The sequence below is a fragment of the Lemur catta genome, chromosome 1 (genome assembly GCF_020740605.2).
Source record: "Lemur catta isolate mLemCat1 chromosome 1, mLemCat1.pri, whole genome shotgun sequence".
NCBI lineage: Eukaryota > Metazoa > Chordata > Mammalia > Primates > Lemuridae > Lemur > Lemur catta.
Window position 1 is genome coordinate 42,781,646 of NC_059128.1, and position 19,709 is coordinate 42,801,354.

A 19,709-nucleotide genomic window follows, 5' to 3' on the forward strand; every position below is an offset into this window, starting at 1 on the left:
TCTCGTTATGTTGCACAGGCTGGATTTGAACTCTTGGGCTCAAGCCATTCTCCCACTTCAGCCTCCTCAGTAGCTGGGACTACAGGTGTGTGCCACTGAGCCCAGCTTATACCTTAAATATTCTTTTGTGTGTACAGGGGTAAAAACAGGGATATATACAGAGATGTGGATGCCATCAGCTCATTGATGTTTGAAGTTGTGAGAACGCATAAATCAGTAAAGGAGATAACTGAAATTTAAATCTCACAAATGAACAGAAAATATAATTTCTCGTAGATGATCTATGGTGTTAATTCTGTGAACACTATTGTTTAAGAATAAAATGCTTTGCAATTTCAATGAATTGCATATTATGGTACAAGGCAAGGAAGGGGGGCTAGCAGACTTCTGTAAATTACTTAACAACTCTGAACCTCTGTTTCCTAATCCGTAAAATGGGTACAAGTGCTACTTAGGTAAGCCACTTTGAAATGGGACTGAGAAAAAAGTTACTTTTCTTCTCCTAACCCAGGGTTTCTCAACCTCAGCCGTACTGACGTTTCAGGCCAGTTAACTGTCTTGTGGCGCTGCCCTGCACACTGTAAGACATTTAGCAACATTCCCAGCCTCTACCCACCTGTAACCTCTACCATCTGGAGACTCCAGCAACACCTCTCCCCCAGATGTGACGTAGAAAATGCTCCCAAAATTGCCAATGTCTCTTGGGAGGCAAAATCGCTGCCGCTGAGAACCACTGTCCTAACCCCATATTCACCCAAAAAGGATTCGAGGGAGGGAAGGAGAAATAAAACAATAGTCCCGAAGGAGCTGAATGCAGAGGCTCCAACTCAGTTTCCTGAAGGCAGGAACTGTGATCCAGAGACCTGGGGATGAGGAGCTCTGATCTGCGGTGAGTAGAAGTCCTCATTAATGGATAGAATCGTGAGGGAAAGGGCAACAAAGGACAAACGAAGAGGTCAAGCGGCCGAGCCTCCGGTTACCACTCTGGTCACCACTTACACTGCTCGGCCAACTCCTAGGCAGCTTCAACGCCAGACAAACTGAGACAGCAACGCCGTGAGAAAGGCCGGAGGACGGAGCAGGAGGCGCAGGGCGCAGGCAGGGCGGGGACAGGGCGAGCGCGCGGCGAGCGCAGGGCGGGGCCAGGGCAGGGGCAGCGCGAGGGCGGGGCGAGCGCGCGGGGAGTGCAGGGCGGGGCGGGCGCAGGAGGAGGGAGGGGCTGGTCCCGAGCCCCGCCCCGCCCCGCGCGCTGACACCGCCTTAGGCTCCGCCCCTCGCTCTCGGGCGCGGGCGGGTGCGCCTCCGCCCCCAGCCGCCAGCGGCGCCCTGCGTGAGCCGGCAGGGGCGGGTTGGAAGGCGTCGGAGCTGCCACGTCTGGGTCGCGGTTCCCCACTGTGGCGCTGAAGGTGGAGGAGGAGGTGGGGCTGGCGCTGAAGCCGGATCCGGATCCGGTGCTGTGCACACCGGTGGGGGAGAGTCCGACGCGCCTGGCGAGGAGCGCCGACTGCGGGGCCTCCGCGGGTGAGGAGGGGCCGGGCGTCCTGGGGTCCGCGGTGGGCCTGCCTTCACGGTTCTCAAACAGGTGTTTCCGCTGCCGCGAGCGAGGCGGGCTAGGCCCCCGGGGTGCTGTTGGAGGAGGCGGGCATTCACCTTCTCCGGCCGGGTGCACACGGGGGTGCAGAGCGCGGTTCCGAGCAAGTTGAAGGGACTCGGCGCTTGGAGCAGGGGTTAAGGATGACGGCCGTGCGGGGGTCTTGGCCTGGCGAGGCAGGAGCAGGGATTGGGATCGAAACTAACTCTTCGCTCACCAGGCTCCGGCGTGGGAGATGCAGTTGCTCGCGGTCTCTGCAGCCATCACCTGTGAAGGGGCACGAACGCCTCAGGCCTGCCTTGCCAGGGCGCATCCCACGGGGGTCGGCAGCCGCTGAGGACACGCCGCTGCCCCGAAGAGCACCTTCCACACCGACTAGGTCGGGGCTCTCCCCGGGGTATAGAGGGACATCCTTTGTCTCTTTTCCCTGGGCTTCTACCCCTAGAAACATCGAGTACTGTACTCTGATTTCTGTTTTAAGAGCTGTTTTATGTAAGCCAAACTCTTTAAAAAATTTCATACAAAATTGAACGGGCGATTATGGGATTCGTTTTGTTAGGATAATCACTCACGAACGAATCGTAGAATGAATCTCAAGACATTTAGATTTATTTAGGCAGGATTCGCTGAATAGGGGATACAGAACTACCTGTCTGGTACGATGATGTCAAGATTGGCACCTATTGAGTATAGTAATCTAGGGCTCAAGATGGGAAAACAGGCAAAGAGGATTCTACCCCCACTTCACTCATTTGCTGTGTTACCTTGGGGCACGTCTTGGAAGTTCCATGTGCTCCAGCTTCCTCATTGCCACACTGGGAATAATGCTCAGATTGTAGAGATCAGATAAACTACCAGAAAATACTTTTGAAAACTCGTGGAATCGCATAACTTAATAAATATGGCCAGGCCTGTTAAAACCGTTGATGAAGGAAATGTTCTTTAGCTTCAAAATGTAGTCAAATTATTATTGAAATGTGTATAAAGGAACCCTAATGTTTCAAATAGCAGGAGTTCCCCCTCCCCCAGTCACCATGTACTGAAGTAGGATGCCTGAGAAGCTCTTGAGACATAAGTAAGGCAGTTTAGATCTGGCCTTAGATTATGTTTTTTTAAATTTGTATAACGACTTTTTAATCTTTATCTCCAGTGTCTATTACTTGTTGATCTCAATTGCTTGCTTGGAGCAACAGCTTCTCCCCATTTGTATTCGAATTTGATAAAGAAGCTGCGAGAATTGTGTCCAAAAAATACTCAGTTGAGTGAAAATCTGATGAGGTAACTAGTAAAAATGAGTTAGGTGTATGGTTCTTGTGATAACACTTATATGACAGTTTGGGAATCTTTTTTTTTTTGTCTAGATTTTCTGAAATGTGACTTACAGGTGGGTCTTAAAAAATTTGTTATTCATTCACTAGGAATTTTTTGGGCTAGGGTTAGGCATAAATGAACCCTCTAAATGCATGTTAATTTAGCAGCTGAACAGAAAAGGTTCTTGAGGAATATTAAGGAGGGTTAGGGTTTACTTTTTAAAGTTAATCTAAAAACTTTTAAACTTTTAAAGTTAATCTAAAAACTCAAAAAGCAGACCCCAATGATAAGGATGAGATTGAGCTTAAAACAACTGTGCATTTTATTTGCAGAAATTTCCTAGTTTTGTAATATCTGAGGCACCTTAAGATGCTAAAATATTATTTCTTTTGTAAACCAAACTGAATTACTTATTTGGTTCTTTACTGAAAGTCTTTGGAATTTTGTATCCACTCATATCTTGTTTTTATCTTGCCTGGCATGTTAGTTTGGCACCGGCAGAATTTTACTATTTGAGGACAGAATGAGATAAAGTGAGTCTTAAATGTGGCTCTGTTTTGCAAAATAGTTTATAAAAACATTTTGATATTAATTTCTGATTGCCTGGTTAATAGAGTCTTCTCTTCAGAATGCTTTGTTTAGTGCATTTTGGCTACTATGAAATTCCCGTTTTCCAAACATAGGCTCCAAGTGCTGCTCTTGAGTAAATTTTTAACCCTTGTACCCCAATAAAGTAGGGAATTTATCCACACTAGTGTTATCTTCAGTTAAGAGCACAGAGTCTGAAGTCATACTGCCTAGCAGGACTGGCTACATAATTTGTGGTAATCCATATTCACGTGCAGGGCTCTTTGTTAAAAAATTATTAAGAATTTCAAAGCAGTGGCAGCAGAGTATTAAACTAAGTACAAGGTCCTGTCCAACTGCACAGGTCCAGTTCCTGTGAAGCTGGCCCTGTTGCTTCATTTTGAATCCTAACTCTGTTCCTAATTGACATTGTAACCGTGGGCAAGTTACTATGCCTGCTTCCTTGTCTGTAAAATAATACATGATAAATAATGATACACTTTTCATTGTACTTTCAAGAGTTAACAAATATATTCAATAAATGCAAGCCAATATTTATTTTTATGATCATTGATGTTATAAGGCCATCTGGTTAAAGAAAAGAACAGGAAAATATTAGTATTTACTGGTTAAAATCCTTTAGTTAAAGGCTTCATAATCCTAATTCTTCTCCTGTGTACTTCTCCCCTCTCTCTCACAAAAATTAACCCTATTTTGTGTGTTTTCTAGACTACATTCTGTAAACTCAAGCATCTTTATAGGAAAAAGGAATCTAGTTTAAATTTTGTTAATGTTCATCTAAACTCCCTTTTGAGCTTTCCTTAAACTTTGTGTTTACAATTGTGTGTTAAATAGCATGATCAAAATGCTTAAATAATATGCTGCTTTGAGGAACTTACATTTTTAATATTTTCTGGCTTCTGCATTTAAAATGTATACATTTTACTTTATTCACAAATATTTAGCCTGTTTATCTGCATACCTGAAAAAACAATGTCATTACCCACCTTTCATATGAGGTTACTAACACTAAAATGCATGCATTAAAATTAACCTATTAAAAAACTGTTTTGAATGGATGGTAAACTTGTTAAATTTGATATGAATGATTACTTTAATCATCATAATTTATATCCTTTCATTAATGTTTTTAGAAGCAGGAATAGTGCTTTGTAGCATAATTTGCTCTGAATCCTTTTTCAGGGGACAAAAACTCAGTATTCTACATAATAAACTATGTTTTTATTCTTTCCTATCCAAGAATGCTAACTTTTGGTTTAACATAAACACAGAAGATAACCTGCCGTTCTTCTTGTAGTCCCTGTACCCAGCACAGTGCCTGATTCATGAATTAATTTAAAGGTGAAAAAAATTAACAAGAACTTATAAACTTGAATTTTAAATGTATCGCTAACTAGAATATATCTTGTACTTGCACTACCAGGCGCTAAGTGCTTGCTTATATATAGTAGTTCATTTCATCCTTCCAGTAATTTCATCTCTACTTTACAAATGAGGAAACAGTATTCTAAGAGCTTAATTACTTTATCACATAGTTGACCTTTGAACACCAGGTCTGACACCAAAGCTCATGCTGTTTCCATGCCTAGGTTTACATCCTGGCTCCACTAATTTTGTGACCTTGGGCAAGTTACTTAACATCTCTGTGCCTGCATTTCCTCATCAGTTAAAATGGAGATAATAATCCCGCCTACCCTGTAGGATTGAAGTAAATACATTAGTAAAGCTCTTTGAACAGTGCCTGGCACATAATAAGCACTAAAACAAGTATAAACTTCTATTACTACACCACACTACCTTCCCAAAGCTTATACTATATTATAGCATTACTTATATGGTTACATAAGATTACACAGGCAGAAATTTAATCTACCTTTAAGGAAAAGTTAAGAATATTTACCCTAAAGCATATTAAAGTGGGACCAAACTGGGAGTTAGGTTATGGGGCAAGTTGTTCTGTCATTAAAATATAGTTTCTTTAACTGGGTATAAGAATAGAAATGAAAGCTGGAGGCTGCTTACGGTCTAATACAGGTTGAGCATCCCTACTCTGAAAATCTGAAATGCTCCAAAATTTGAAACTTTTTTTGAGTGCTAATACAATGTCACAAGTCCAAAATTCCATACCAGACCTTATGTACAGACTGTTTCATCAACAAAATTATTTAAAATACAGGGTGTCCCAAAAGTCGCCATGAGTAGGAAAAATGGGAAATTGTAGCTAAATGTAACTTTACAAGATATTGATTACAAAATTTTACAAAATTTTTCTTTTGGAGACTTTTGGGACACCCTGTGGTATATAAAATTACCTTCAGGACTGGGCGCGTTGGCTCACGCCTGTAATCCTAGCACTCTGGGAGGCTGAGGCCAGAGGATAACTTGAGGCCAGAAGTTCAAGACCAGCCTGAGCAACAGACCCCGTCTCTACAAAAATTACAAAAATTAGCCAGGCATGGTGGTGTGTGCCTGTAGTCCCACCAGGCTGAGGGGGGAGGATTGCTTGAGCCCAGGAGTTTGAGGTTGCAGTGAGTTACAGTAACACTCTGTACTCTAGCCTGGGCAACAGAGTGAGACTCTATCTCAAAAAATATAAATAAAAATAAAATAAAGTTTAAAGCTTATTAATTTAGTCACTTAATCTGTAGTGGCATTCGACATTAGATTCAGGATAAAGTAAAATATCCTTTGTATCTGTTAAAGAATACTTCTGATTGCATAGTTAATTAAGAAATTAACTTTCTCACCAATCATAATTTTCCTAATTAAAATGCCTTAACACTTCAAATTTTATTTTAGACCTTACCAGAAAGATGAAACCTGATGAAACTCCTATGTTTGACCCAAGTCTGCTCAAAGAAGTGGACTGGAGTCAGAATACAGCTACATTTTCTCCAGCCATTTCCCCAACCCATCCTGGAGAAGGCTTGGTTTTGAGGCCTCTTTGTACTGCTGACTTAAATAGAGGTATGGTCTCACTTTACCAATCTTGACTAGAACTATTGTGAGTTAGCCTTCCATTTTTTCCATAAACATTATGATGCCGATAATTTTAAAAAATATTTAACTTTTGGACTATTTTTTTATACTTAATTTTTAAAGTGACCAGGACACTCAATTCCAACGTGTATATGCTACGCTAAGACCAAATATTACTGTGAAATATTTAAAATGACTTAAATATAAAAACCACTCCTTCCTAATTAAGCCAAAAAGGCTTCTCATAAAAATTGTATCCTCAACAATGTTATTTATACTTTATTTCACAAGTAATACATTTGGTCATAGTGAGAAACTTAAAAAGTAAAACCAAATCACATATTTGAGAAAATTTGGCATCCTTTGCATTGAACTTAATGCAAAGTACGCTGAAAAATGCACGCACTGGTTCTGTAAATATTGTATATTAAGGTCAGCACTTTTCCACAACTCTTATGCAAGGAAAAGCATTGGCAAAACCTATTATTCTTTGTTATATATAGTGATTATAGAAAGAACAGGTTTTAGTTTAACCTTTTTTAATAATTTAAAAAGATTATGGAAAGTTCTTTAAAAATAACTTCCCAGAATCCCACCTGCTTAGCATAGTGCTTCTGTTCATATTCTGTCTTCCTTTTGCTCTTCTCATGACTTGAAATCTGTTTCTCAAAACTAGGTTTTTTTAAGGTACTGGGTCAGCTGACAGAGACTGGAGTTGTCAACCCTGAACAATTTATGAGTAAGTACTATAGCCTCTTTTTCCTGAATGGAAAAAAAAAAAGGGAAACAAGAAGTGCTTGTGTTTTTGTTGAAACAGCTGGAAGTTATTCAAATAACAAATTAGCTGTTTTCTTATTTAAATGTTTAATGTGGCTGAGTTGTTCTGGAATCCAAATGTAGTGATAACCTTGTTTGGCAAAACACCTGACTACTTTTAGATAACTACTATAGCACAGGACCTAGGTGGCAGCTCTATAGATTTTTCGTTTTTATTGTAGTACAGGCAGTCCCCAGGTTATGGATGACCCAACTTACAGCGTTCTGTTCTTATGAACAGGCTCCACATAAGGATAATTTATAATTAATTAAATTAACAATTCAGGAACTATAATAGTTTCTTCTGCCCATGTAAACAAATCCACTTGGCATACGCGGTTTGTTGGCACAGCATCTGTACACTAGTGGCGTAGTCTCATTGTTTATAGTGTGGCTTACACATAGCATCCCTTTTATCTTAATTTTTTATTCAGTTTTGTGAGTCTGTGTTTACCCTTACGACCATGCTTCCAGTCCACTGCAAGTTCAGGTGAGCCTGCATCGAAGAGAAAGGTGATTACAATGGAAACGGAAGTAAAAATAATTAAGGATTCAGAGAAAGGCCAGATGCCATCATTCATTGGGAAAGCATTAGGCCTTAATTGCTCAGCTATCAGAACAATTATATATGGAACATGTGAAAGGCAGTGCCCTAATGAAAGCAGCAGTTACTACTAAGCAGCATAGTGAATTAAGTATTGAAGTGGAAAGATTATTACTGATTTGGTTAGAAGATCAAAATAAGTGTAACAATCCTATTAGCCTAGCATTGATGCAACATTAGGTGAGTGTTAACCCTTAATATTCTTTTTTGAAATTCCTCCTATCTCCCATCTAAACTTTTTGTATGAGTTTGGTTTTGTGTTGTTTGAATTAAAGAGCACAATCATTTCTGTAACTTACTATTACAGTATACAGGTATTAGTCTTATTACAGTGTTAACACTGCATTATTATTACCAACTGAGCCATTATGGTTTTGTTATTACTACTACATGTGCTATTCATTAGGAATATGAGTTACATACAACATGTTTTATCTTTAACCCGAGACTGTATTTCCTTTCATGTCGTTAGGGCTAGTTTATTCACAGAAATTTCATCACAAAATCAAAAATTTAAGAATATATATTTTAGGCCGGGCGCGGTGGCTCATGCCTGTAATCCTAGCACTCTGGGAGGCCGAGGCGGGTGGATCGCTCGAGGTCAGGAGTTCGAGACCAGCCTGAGCAAGAGTGAGACCCCGTCTCTACTAAAAATAGAAAGAAATTATCTGGCCAACTAAAAATATATATATACAAAAAATTAGCCGGGCATGGTGGCACATGCCTGTAGTCCCAGCTACTCGGGAGGCTGAGGCAGTAGGATCGCTTAAGCCCAGGAGTCTGAGGTTGCTGTGAGCTAGGCTGACGCCACGGCACTCACTCTAGCCCGGGCAACAGAGCGAGACTCTGTCTCAAAAAAAAAAAAAAAAAAAAGAATATATATTTTAAATTTTTGGTTCATTAATAAATTTGAAGGTTAGCAGGTATCTTTGTGTTAGTCCAACGCCCCTTTTGTAGACATATGAATGAGAAAATGGGAATCCAGAGAGATCCAGTGACTTACCCAAGATCACAAGTAGTTATTGGTAAGGAAAGGACTAAAACCTTCCTAACTCCGTTCAGCGCTCTAACTGCCTTTTCTTGTTTTCTGTAATTCTTCATTTCCTTTCATAGGTAATTTTGTTTAGCGCCCTGACTCTCCTGAGAATGAAGACCACATTCCCTGATTCACATTGTTTTCCTTCATTGAACTTATTTCTTCTTTCTACTTATCTAGAATGACACTCTGGAAATGAGAGACTATTCAGCTCAGTTTTTATTCCTGAATTCCTCTATTATGCCTATCAGATTAGACGAGAAACCATGTTATTTCAGCACTATAAGTATTCAAAATCAATTTAAGGGGAAAGTTTCTTTGCTCCTATTTGCTATGTGACTTTGGAAAAATTACTTGGAAATGGAAAAAAATTTTCACCTCCTTTGCAATGTACTTTCAAAGCAAACAAAAACAATGACTGTTTCTAAAGATAAAGCCATGTAATCATGAAACACTATCACAAAGGGAAGACTGAAAACTATACCAAAAGACTAGAAATTACAGAATGGTGCCATGTAAACATGCTCTTGTTAAAATTTGCCAAGTTTTTGTTTTATTTGAATGTTTGTTGAGTGTAAAGTTTAAAGAAATCTATTTGACAATAGAGGAATTGGAGTTTTCAGTCATTTGTCATAGAAATGGCAACATCTACAATTTACTTATAAGTGCTGTTCATCTGAAATCACTGTATTAGTCTTTACTTTGCTAGCAGGTATTTTAAATGTATGGACTATATTCCAATTGATACTGATTGCTGATATTTCAGTCCTTTTTAGTAATGTAGTATTTTCTTTAAAAATGGAAAGTAATTATGGTAAAATAGCTTTAAACATTCAATAATTCAGTTAATCCTAGTATTTTTCTAGCACCTAATAAAGTTGAATGTCCACTAGATAACACTTTTGTTTTCCAATTTCCACAGAATCTTTTGAGCATATGAAGAAATCTGGGGATTACTATGTTACAGTTGTAGAAGATGTGACTCTAGGACAGATTGTTGCTACGGCAACTCTGATAATAGAACATAAATTTATCCATTCCTGTGCTAAGGTATGTACTCATATTTACACTTACGAGTAAAATGGACAGGTGTTTTCTGGCAAAACTGATTTTCCATTAGACAAATCTATTTTCTCACTGCTTTTCATTGCTTCTTAGAAATCCTTTAGTAATAGGCATTTTTCCCAGTGTGTTCTGAGAGCTTTCAGAAAGAGAACGTATTAATAGTATGAATTGTTTGCTAAAATTGTTCTGTAAGGTGTTAGATTTGAGAAACCAAGTGGTATCATGCAATTTAGCAGTAATATATGGAATCCCTAATGTTTTCTCAAAAACAATACTTTGAATGTACTGCATTAGCACAAATTTTTAGCCATTTTCAAGTAGTAAAATGGTTCAGAATACCATGTTCTGTTGCAATTGTGATACTTCTAATGCTTATAGCACCCTTTCACCCCTCAAGAACTCACATGGAATAGTAAACAACAAAACCCCTTAGGTCACCCAATAAGAACAAGATAGGAACACTTGGAATGTGTTCTGTGAGGCTTATTAATTTTGGTGGGGTTTCTGTACTAGAAATTAATAAATTTTATTTGGATGTCTGAAATAACTTGGCATGAAAGAAGGAACAGAATGAGGGATGTACTGTATTCATGACAAGATTACATTCTGGTGATGTGGATTTTGGCATTTGCGTTAAATCAATGGGGTGGGGAGGTTGGGGACATAACCAAAACAAGATCAGGCCACAAGTTGATTCGTTATACTGTTTCCTCTAATGAGTAAAAAGGTGGTTTTGTTTTTTGCCTTTTGGTTTTTGTGAAGTTCAAGGTTACAAAACATACTTATTTCTTTTTAATCAATAAATTCTTATGAACTCATTTGTTTTAGCTAAAACTAGATGCTTAGTCCTTTAAACCTTGTAAATATTTTCAGAGAGGAAGAGTAGAAGATGTTGTCGTTAGTGATGAATGCAGAGGAAAGCAGCTTGGCAAATTGTAAGTAGGCAGAAACAAGGTAACCCTGGATAAATTATATTTCAGTTTATTTATTTTATTTTTATTTATTTATTTTTTTGAGACAGAGTCTCACTCTGTTGCCTGGGCTACAGTGCTATGGCGTCAGCCTTGCTCACAGCAACCTCAAACTCCTGGGCTTAAGCGATCCTACTGCCTCAGCCTCCCGAGTAGCTGGGACTACAGGCATGCGCCACCATGCCCAGCTAATTTTTCTTTCTATATTTTAGTAGAGACGGGGTCTCGCTCTTGCTCAGGCTGGTCTCGAACTCCTGAGCTCAAATGATCCGCCCGCTTCAGCCTCTCAGAGTGCTAGGATTATAGGCGTGAGCCACCGCGCCCGGCCTCAGTTTATTTTCTTACCAAGATACTTGTTTTAAAAAGTTTTCCTGTTTGAGGTTCTTTTTGGGTTTCATTAATTTGGAACCCATTCTCACTCTATAACTTAGACTGAATTTAATGAATAAATGAAGTATGATAATTGGAAGCATACTCCTTTCTAGATAGTAATGTCTAGTAGTATTCTCACACTAGTAGGAAACAAACTTTTGGGCTAGTCAGATTTGCCTCAATTTCTGTCATATTTAAAAACAAAGGAAATACTCAACTATTACAGAATAGTCTGTGATCTGTTTAGAAATGTATACTGAAACAGGCTTCACTGTATAAACCTCTATACATTTCTCTAACTCTTTAAATGTAAAAGCTTATTGCCTACTATTATTGCTTTTTTTTTTTTTGACAGAGTCTCACTCTGTTGCTAAGGCTAGAGTGCCGTGGCGTCAGCCTCGCTCACAGCAACCTCAAACTCCTGGGCTCAAGCAATCCTCCTGCCTCAGCCTCCCAAGTAGCTGGGACTACAGGCATATGTCACCAAGCCCAGCTAATTTTTTTCTATATATATTTTTAGTTGGCCATGTAATTTCTTTCTGTTTTTAGTAGCTCAAACTATCTACCCGCCTCGGTCTCCCAGAGTGCTAGGATTACAGGTGTGAGCCACCACGCCCGGCCTATTACTGCTTTTTAATATTATCTCTTCTGAGGTTTAAGGAATTGACTCAATAAATATTAAGCACCTGCTATGTACTAGACACTACCCTAGGTAATTTGGAATATATTATCACATACAACAGACTGATTTTTGGTATTCTAGTCCATTTAATTTTGTTATACCTTTTATAATTTTGTAACTTCAATCAAGATGTTTTATTTCCAAAATGACATTTTTCAGTCTATTCAAACATGAGAAAATCCTTCAAATTTTTGTAGAACTTTCAAAGTTTTTATACTCTAAGGCAGTTAGAACCACATTTTTATACTGGGCTTGGATTCTTTAGGGATTAGTAAAGATGTATACTTTTTTGCTTTGTTTCCATTTCATATTAATTAGACCAATCTTGAGTTAATCTGATACTTTCACAAATATTAAAGTAGCTTTAAAAATAAAAAAGCTATTATGTATCCATTTTATGTGGGAATGTTGACTGCTCCTAAGTAGTTTAAACAGATTTAGAATAAAGTCCTTTCACAAAATAATTTTGGCAATATTTTTAATTAAATTAATTGAGACAGAGTCTTGCTCTGTCACCTGGGCTAGAGTGCCATGGCATCAGCCTAGCTCATATAGCAACCTCAAACTCCTGGGCTCAAGTGATCTTCCTGCCTCAGCCTTCCCTGTAGCTGGGACTACAGGCACACACCACCACACCCAGCTAATTCTTTTCTATTTTTAAGTAGAGATGCCGTCTCATTCTTGCTCAGGCTGGTCTTGAACTCCTGACCTCAACGATCTTCTGGCCTTGGCCTTCCAGAGTGCTAGGATTACATGTGTGAGCCACTGTGCCCAGCCTGGCAATATTTTTTTAAAAGTTGTGTTAATATGAATGTAGTAGTGTTACATGAATCTTAAAATTTAAAGAGGGTTTAGGATGAGTTTAGTATTTATCCTATTTAATAAAATGCTGGAGATTACTAAAGTATATTTGAAACCAAATAAAAGTGCTTTGGGGATTTAAATGATTATCAGTTACAATTTGAAGTTTTAAGACATGAATTCATAGTTATAAAATCCATTTTTATTAATATATGTTGTCTTCCCACCCTCCCCCTTTTTAAATTTCAGGTTATTATCAACTCTTACTTTACTAAGCAAGAAACTGAACTGTTATAAGATTACTCTTGAGTGTCTACCACAAAATGTTGGTTTCTATAAAAAGTTTGGATATACAGTATCTGAAGAAAACTACATGTGTCGGAGGTTTCTAAAGTAAAAATATTTTAAGAAAGAAAACTGTCAAAGGCGCTAATGCTACAAGGCTATCCTTTTCCTAGAGTTAAAATATTCTGTTGCTGCAACCCAGTGACCTCCATAAATACCGGACTGAAGGAAACATTGTAATACTGCAAGTATGACATTTAGAAGATTACTTGGGCTGGTGGGACATTCTGTGAGTTTAGATTACAAATTATTATTATAAAGGGGATGATTTTTAACCAAAGGAATATATTTTTAACTTGAATCTTTTCTTGCATTGTATTTTTCTAAATTCTGGCTTCATTTCTTGGTAGTCAAAGAGTATGGAGAGTAAAGAGTTATATGTCTGCTATTTGTACTGCTTGTTTAAAAAAGTATATGTTGAATAAGGCTGTTTCTTATAACATGCATAAAATTAAATATTTTTGTTTCAAAGAAACAGATCTAAATACACTTAGGGGCATATCATTTCCCACATAATAAATCAAGTTGGATAAATCAGTTATTACAACTGAATATAGTACAGTCCAGTATTTGTTGATCCTAACTTGGGCAAACAACCTCGTCAGTAGAAGAAATGAAAATAACTTATAAAATGTGACAAGACTCATAGTAAAATAATTGAAATGTTTTTCTGAATGTTTACATAGTTCTAGGTAGATAAAGTACTACCTATCTTCTCTGTGAAATATAACTACCATTAAAAATACCTAAGAGCAATTATAATGGGACATCTAAGGTACTTTTTAATAGTGAATTAGTAAATCTCGGCATATGTATTTCCACTCTCATTTCTCTTTCATGAGTACCTGAAGCCTGTCTTCTGAGTAATATCTTTATGAAAATGGAATATTATAAAATTGAGTAGAATACAGTGTTTAAAAGTGTATCATACTGTATTTTTCACATTCTTAAAATGTTGATGGAAGCTTTTCTTCTTAATGTGATTATAATGGTACTATTATTCTGGTCATTATCCTGTTTTGATTTTATTTATTTTAATTATTTTTAAAGTTGAAGAATTACACTTTAAGTTCTAATCTTTTCCATTCCATGTTACAATAAACCTGTTCATGTGATGAATAGTCTTCTGTTAGAATCCTCTCTGTGCTTTTCTTGAATTTTCTATTGAACTATTAAGTCATGGTTCATAAAATTTGAGTTTTATATTCTGTGTAAAGTGAACTTAGAAAGTAAAGACCATGTGTTTAGCATCCCTTTGATTCACACCACCACAACTGGATTTTAGATTTCTCTCCATGCAGTCAGCTAAAGTAAAGCAGGCTTTCCAAAACAATCGAAAATCCTTCACCAGTAGAGAGTGCACTAATCTGCTTATGACCCGTGCAGATGAACTGATCTCTCTCCACTGAAAGCAACAAAGCTAGTTCTGTCTTTTCAGGAGCCTTACAACATTGGCAGACAGTAGTTTCTTAGGTAAATTCTATCCATGTTAAAAAACAGGCCTGGGGCCAGGCCCAGTGGCTCATACCTGTAATCCCCGTGCTTTGGGAGGCTGAGGCAGGAGGATCGCTTGAGGATAGGAGTTCCAGACCAGCCTGGGCAACATAGCAAGAACCTGTCTCTACAAAAACAACTTAAAAATTAGCTGGGTGTGGTGGTACACACCTGTAGTCCTAGCTACTCAGGAGGCTAAAGCAGGAGGATTGTGTGAGCTCAGGATTTTGGGGCTACAGTGAGCTGTGATCATGTCACTGCATTCCACCCTTGGTGACAAAGGAGACCCTGTCTCTTAAAAAAAAAAAACGAGTAAAAGGCAAAATTAAATGCTCTACTACATTTCTTACCACTGAACAGTTTGAAGTAAAATTGTCTACAAGGTTGGTATTTCAATAAATCCCTTTAAATAATGTTCTTAAGGTCTTCTCTTAGATCTGCCAGAAGGAAATAGTTATAGGTAGGGTTTAGTAAATAAAAATTGTGTCATCGAAGACAATAGTGATCTGTATTTAGCTTTAGTTTAATAAGAGTATATTTATGATTTCCTAAGCCCTATTGTGAGTAAACCTCAGCATGAAAAATTGCTGTATAAACACTTAATACATGAAGTATATTCACCCCATTTTTGAGCATTCTTTGCTAATGAAAAGGGTAGTGAAGTGGCAGTTGTGATTTTTGTTTTTTTTACTGTGTCCCATGCTTTGTATATTTGTACTTCATTGACCGTAAGATGCACAATAACATCTCTGAAACCTGGATGCATTTTATGATCAATGCCTTGTCATAGTTTCGTTAGCAACATTTTGCCCTTTAGTGGTATCTAAAATAATGATGTAGTTGTGATGAAACCTTAGAGTTATTTGATGAAGCACTGATTATAGGTAGGCTAAGGGGGAAAAATGGTCCTGTAAAAGCAAGAAGTATTTTATTAATGGGTTGGATGGAGGCTGTTCTATGGATGACCTACTCTTTCCTTCAGAATTCTCTCACCTCCGACTACAACTTGCTCAACTAATCCTTAAAAATACTTGAGCTGGAATTTGAGGCTTGCATGGACTATTGACCATAATTTTCTGTGTCTGTGTGACCAAAGGGCATTGGAGAATACTCTTAAGTAGTTTTCAATATCCAGTGTTTACTCACCCTTCTTAACCTGTGGGAGTAAAATTGGGTTACTTTTATTTGGAAGGTTAACAATATAAGTAAAGAAGTTCTGAGGCATAAGCAGTATGAAAGAGCTTTTCAATCTTTTTGAGGTATAATGGCACAACAGTTTTAATACAACCACCAATCTTCACAAAATAATTTTAATACTTTGTGCCTGGGCTAGCAGCATCTTGCACTGTGACATTCCTATACATACATAAGCATTTTATCCAAGTACAAATGTTAAAAGCAGAGTAACTTAAGCAATTGCCTATACAAAGGTAAATAGACACTATATTTTTCATCTTGAATCATTTTTGCTGCATAGTAAATTGCAATTACATGTCAGTACAATGTTACTGATCTATAGAATACACTTTGAACTGTGAGGTATGGCAACTCCCTATGAGAGAGAGCTAACATGTAAACCTGAATATTGAGTGATTTTTTTTTTTTAGCTGCCACAGATGGGAAACAAAACAAAACAAAACAAAACATCCAGCATTCAAAGACCCTAGAAACAAAAATCTTTTAGTAATTCTCAGCTATTTCCTATCATTTCCTTATTGGACCATTGTTGGATGGACAAAAAAGTAAATACTGAAGTGAAGCTATGTTTGTTATGGGATTATGGATTAAACCAGTTATTTAAAAAAAAAAAATCCGCCAGGTAACTGCTCATTTACTTTACATCAAGTTGAGATCCTGATATATACATCTCAACTTTATAATTCAAGAGTTCAGTTAAATACTTCTAATTCACTTGAATTACCATGGTAATAAGACAATTAGAAACCTTATATTTTCTTAAAAAGGACATGCTTAACATTTTTCTGACATTACTTCTAAACTCAGATGAAGCACAAAATCCTCCCAAAATGAATATTCTGCTCTAAAAGTTAAGTGGTTGAGAGGTGGGAGCAAAAGCTATCACTGTTTAACATTTCCAACATAGGGCAGATACAAAAAAACAAAGGTAACTGCTGTTTAAACATCTAATCGATAATTAACACGAACCAATGAACTCAAATAAGAAGGTAAGAACACTGCCATTCCAGTTTAAGTATTTTCAATATTTAAGTTTCATACTTTCAAAAGGGACAGTAATGCAGTTTCCCTATGTTTTGATATAATTCCACTTTAACTTCTGTGCCCAGATTACATATTTAATGTTAAAACTGGGTGGTCACTCACACATTATTCAAATACTCTAGAAACTAAATCATGATTACGTAAATTTATCATGGTTATCTATCACAAAACATCAATGGATATAAAGGAATCACAGAAATGGAAAGGCTATCAGAACAACTAGTTGAACACAGATTCAAGAAAAAACAAATCTGCAATGTTCTTACATGAAAGAAAGAATAAACCTCATGTTTTGTCCACATTAATATTGTATTCTAGATGATGACAGTCCCTTTTTCTAGTGTTTGTGAGAGACTATCTTTAATATACAGTGCTGGGCAGGCACTTTTGTGACAACATAAATATTATAGTGGTTAGAAAAGGTGGAAAATTACCAGCTATAAAATAATACTCATAACCAAATATGTATTTTTGACCATACTAGAAGATATGTTTATGAAACGTATCCAAAAAAATCTTAACTGCCTCATTTTTAAAACCTAAATTCACTATTAGGACAATTCTTTTAAGCTGAGTTTATGCTGAATGAAGCATCACAGATTATTAGATTATAAGAGATCTTTGCTGACCTATCCAATAGTGATCTATATACAGGAAAGCTGTGTTATCTGGTAACTTTACCAACTGGAATTTTTGAACACTCAGTACAAATCTTGACTCCACTAGACCACTGTACACCAAATGACCTAATCACACAACAGAATACCGGACCACAATGGGATTAACAATATATTTTCTGGGTGCTAAGAGAAGGGAAGGGAAATCAGAAGAGGAATACCACCTGGGTCAACAGTAATTAACTCTTAATTAACAGCAATTTTAATTTTCACTCTCCCATATGTTGGATAAAAAAGCTTTTACTATATTATTACATCATAGGGAGGAATGCAAAGCAAGTAACTTGGTGTAATAGGTTACTTTGCATAGTGCCTCTTGGTGACCACAGGAATGCATAGAAATCATTCCCATCAGTAAAGCACCTCAAGAGAGGACTGAGAAAAGTGAGATACAAAGGAGTTTTGTTTGTGCTACCCTAAAGTCATCAACTATAAAAAGTTAAAAACACTCTTCTCTTCCCTCACATCTTACTTAAAATAGCAAAAATGTTTCTCTTAGAACAATTTTTATACATATAAATAAAAACATGGAGAACCAAAGATCCATAAAGTGACTTCGCTAAAGAAAATTATGGGGGAAGTTTGGATTAACTGACTGTAAAGAACTGATTAAAATGCTAATTGAAAGTACACTAGAGTCTCCCACAATCACTTTCCCCAATAAATGCATGTTCAAAGAAAAGCTTCTGTCTGAGCTGGAACAATCTCACAGAATCATGAAGACAACAAAAAATGGAGTAAATGTGTTCCATATTCCAAATAATTTACTAAAGTCTCTTCAAGCCTCATACTTTCAGTTAACTAGTTTACGGTTTAACAAGAAATTACAGAAAAATATTAAGATCTTTTCACTGTTCTATATAGTAATTTAGAGATCATGAGGATTTGATTATTATTTTTAATGATGCAAGGCACTTTTCTTTTTTGGGCTTCATTTAGAAAAAAATTAGTGCTACATTGGTTTATTATATTGTATTTAGAACCATTTTGGACACAAGAAAAAGAGCTGGTCAACACTGAAAAGAACAAATATGACATTTGGCTGTTACCACAAAAAAAAAAACCACAAAAAACAAAAAGGAAAGTCACTTGAAAATCTAACACTATTCTTGTTTTAAAAGCTAAACACATTCCTTTTATCATTAAAACTTGGTGTTTTTTTTCTATAGGATAAACAAATTAGGAAGGTAACAGGAAGCAGTAATTAGACCATGTTAAAGTAGAGACAGTTGGGTAGTGTCATGATTTAAAGATCATTAAGGGGTCAAGAAGTTTAAAAAACAAAATTAAGCTATTGACTTACACTAAAAAAGAAATGTGGCAGATTCCTGCATTTTGTTAATGTTTCTGTAAGAGGCTCCATCATAAAACTGAACTGTAAAATTATTTTTAAAATGTTATAGAACAAAAAATGAATTTTTAGCAAACCTTAGGAAATTCTTGTTATAAATTACCCAAACTTTATAAACAAATCCCCTCTAACTTGCATTTTGTTTAAAGTAATAACTTTATATCATACAAATAAATTTCAAGTATGAAAAGTGCATTATTGCAATAATACCTCTTTGCAAGTCCAAAATTCTTGGTTTATAATAAAACTTGTAAAGTGTTTTTTTAAAACAGAAAAAGGAGTATAACCATCAGTGCCATCTGTTGCAGAAGTCCAGCATCTTAAAATGTTGCTTAACAAGTTGCAGAGAAACATGTCTGGAAGCAACATATAATTGAAAAGAAACTACTTGTTTTTACCATTTTACATCATTATTGTCTCTAGTATTTTCTCCTTCCCAAATAGAAATTCACACTCTATAATTTTGCTCTTCAGTCAGCCATTTTGTGCAGTCGCCACTTGCATATTTCCAAAATCATCATCTTCTTCATGTGTTCTCTTCAAACTGCCTAAAAGTTATTGCATGAAGATAACATAAAATGGAAGCTTAAATAAATTCATGTTAGAATGTTACAGCCAGTAAAAATTTGTTTTTCACGTGATACCATATAAACACTATGAAAATTCCCTGACTGAATTTATAGCAAACTTTAGTAAATTCTTTTGTTATAAATTACCCAAATAAGTTTTTTTCTTCATGACAGGATATATTTTCCCTCCTGAGAATTAAGTATGCCTTAGGTACT

The 19,709-nt window shown here is 36.8% G+C and overlaps 2 protein-coding genes across 4 annotated transcripts in view; one reads left to right on the forward strand and one right to left on the reverse strand.

Annotated features, from left to right (window-relative positions):
• Positions 1-1,289: 1,289 nt before the first annotated feature.
• Positions 1,290-13,441, forward strand: GNPNAT1 (glucosamine-phosphate N-acetyltransferase 1). 2 transcript variants are annotated; one of them, XM_045567037.1, is made up of 7 exons: positions 1,326-1,521; positions 1,812-1,970; positions 6,290-6,457; positions 7,146-7,208; positions 9,848-9,975; positions 10,864-10,925; positions 13,066-13,441. In XM_045567037.1, exons 3-7 carry the CDS (start codon positions 6,304-6,306, stop codon positions 13,211-13,213), a joined length of 555 nt encoding a protein of 184 aa, XP_045422993.1. In that variant the 5' UTR covers positions 1,326-1,521; positions 1,812-1,970; positions 6,290-6,303; the 3' UTR covers positions 13,214-13,441. The 2 variants fall into 2 exon arrangements, with proteins under 2 accessions (XP_045422985.1, XP_045422993.1); XM_045567029.1 differs by lacking the exon at positions 1,812-1,970 and having other exon boundaries at positions 1,290-1,521.
• STYX (serine/threonine/tyrosine interacting protein) overlaps positions 7,472-19,709 on the reverse strand; it is a 54,521-nt gene continuing 42,283 nt past the window's right edge. Inside the window, exons 11-13 of one of the 2 annotated variants that reach the window (XR_006738872.1) lie at positions 19,323-19,472; positions 15,006-15,092; positions 7,472-7,781 (exon numbers count right to left, since the gene is read on the reverse strand). Coding sequence is in view for 1 of the 2 variants with exons in the window: in XM_045567016.1 (XP_045422972.1) it covers positions 19,399-19,472 (74 nt within the window). In the remaining variant the exon portion in view is untranslated. Of the gene's footprint in view, positions 7,782-15,005; positions 15,093-15,883; positions 19,473-19,709 lie in introns of those variants that run through there. The other variant, XM_045567016.1, reaches the window with a different exon arrangement.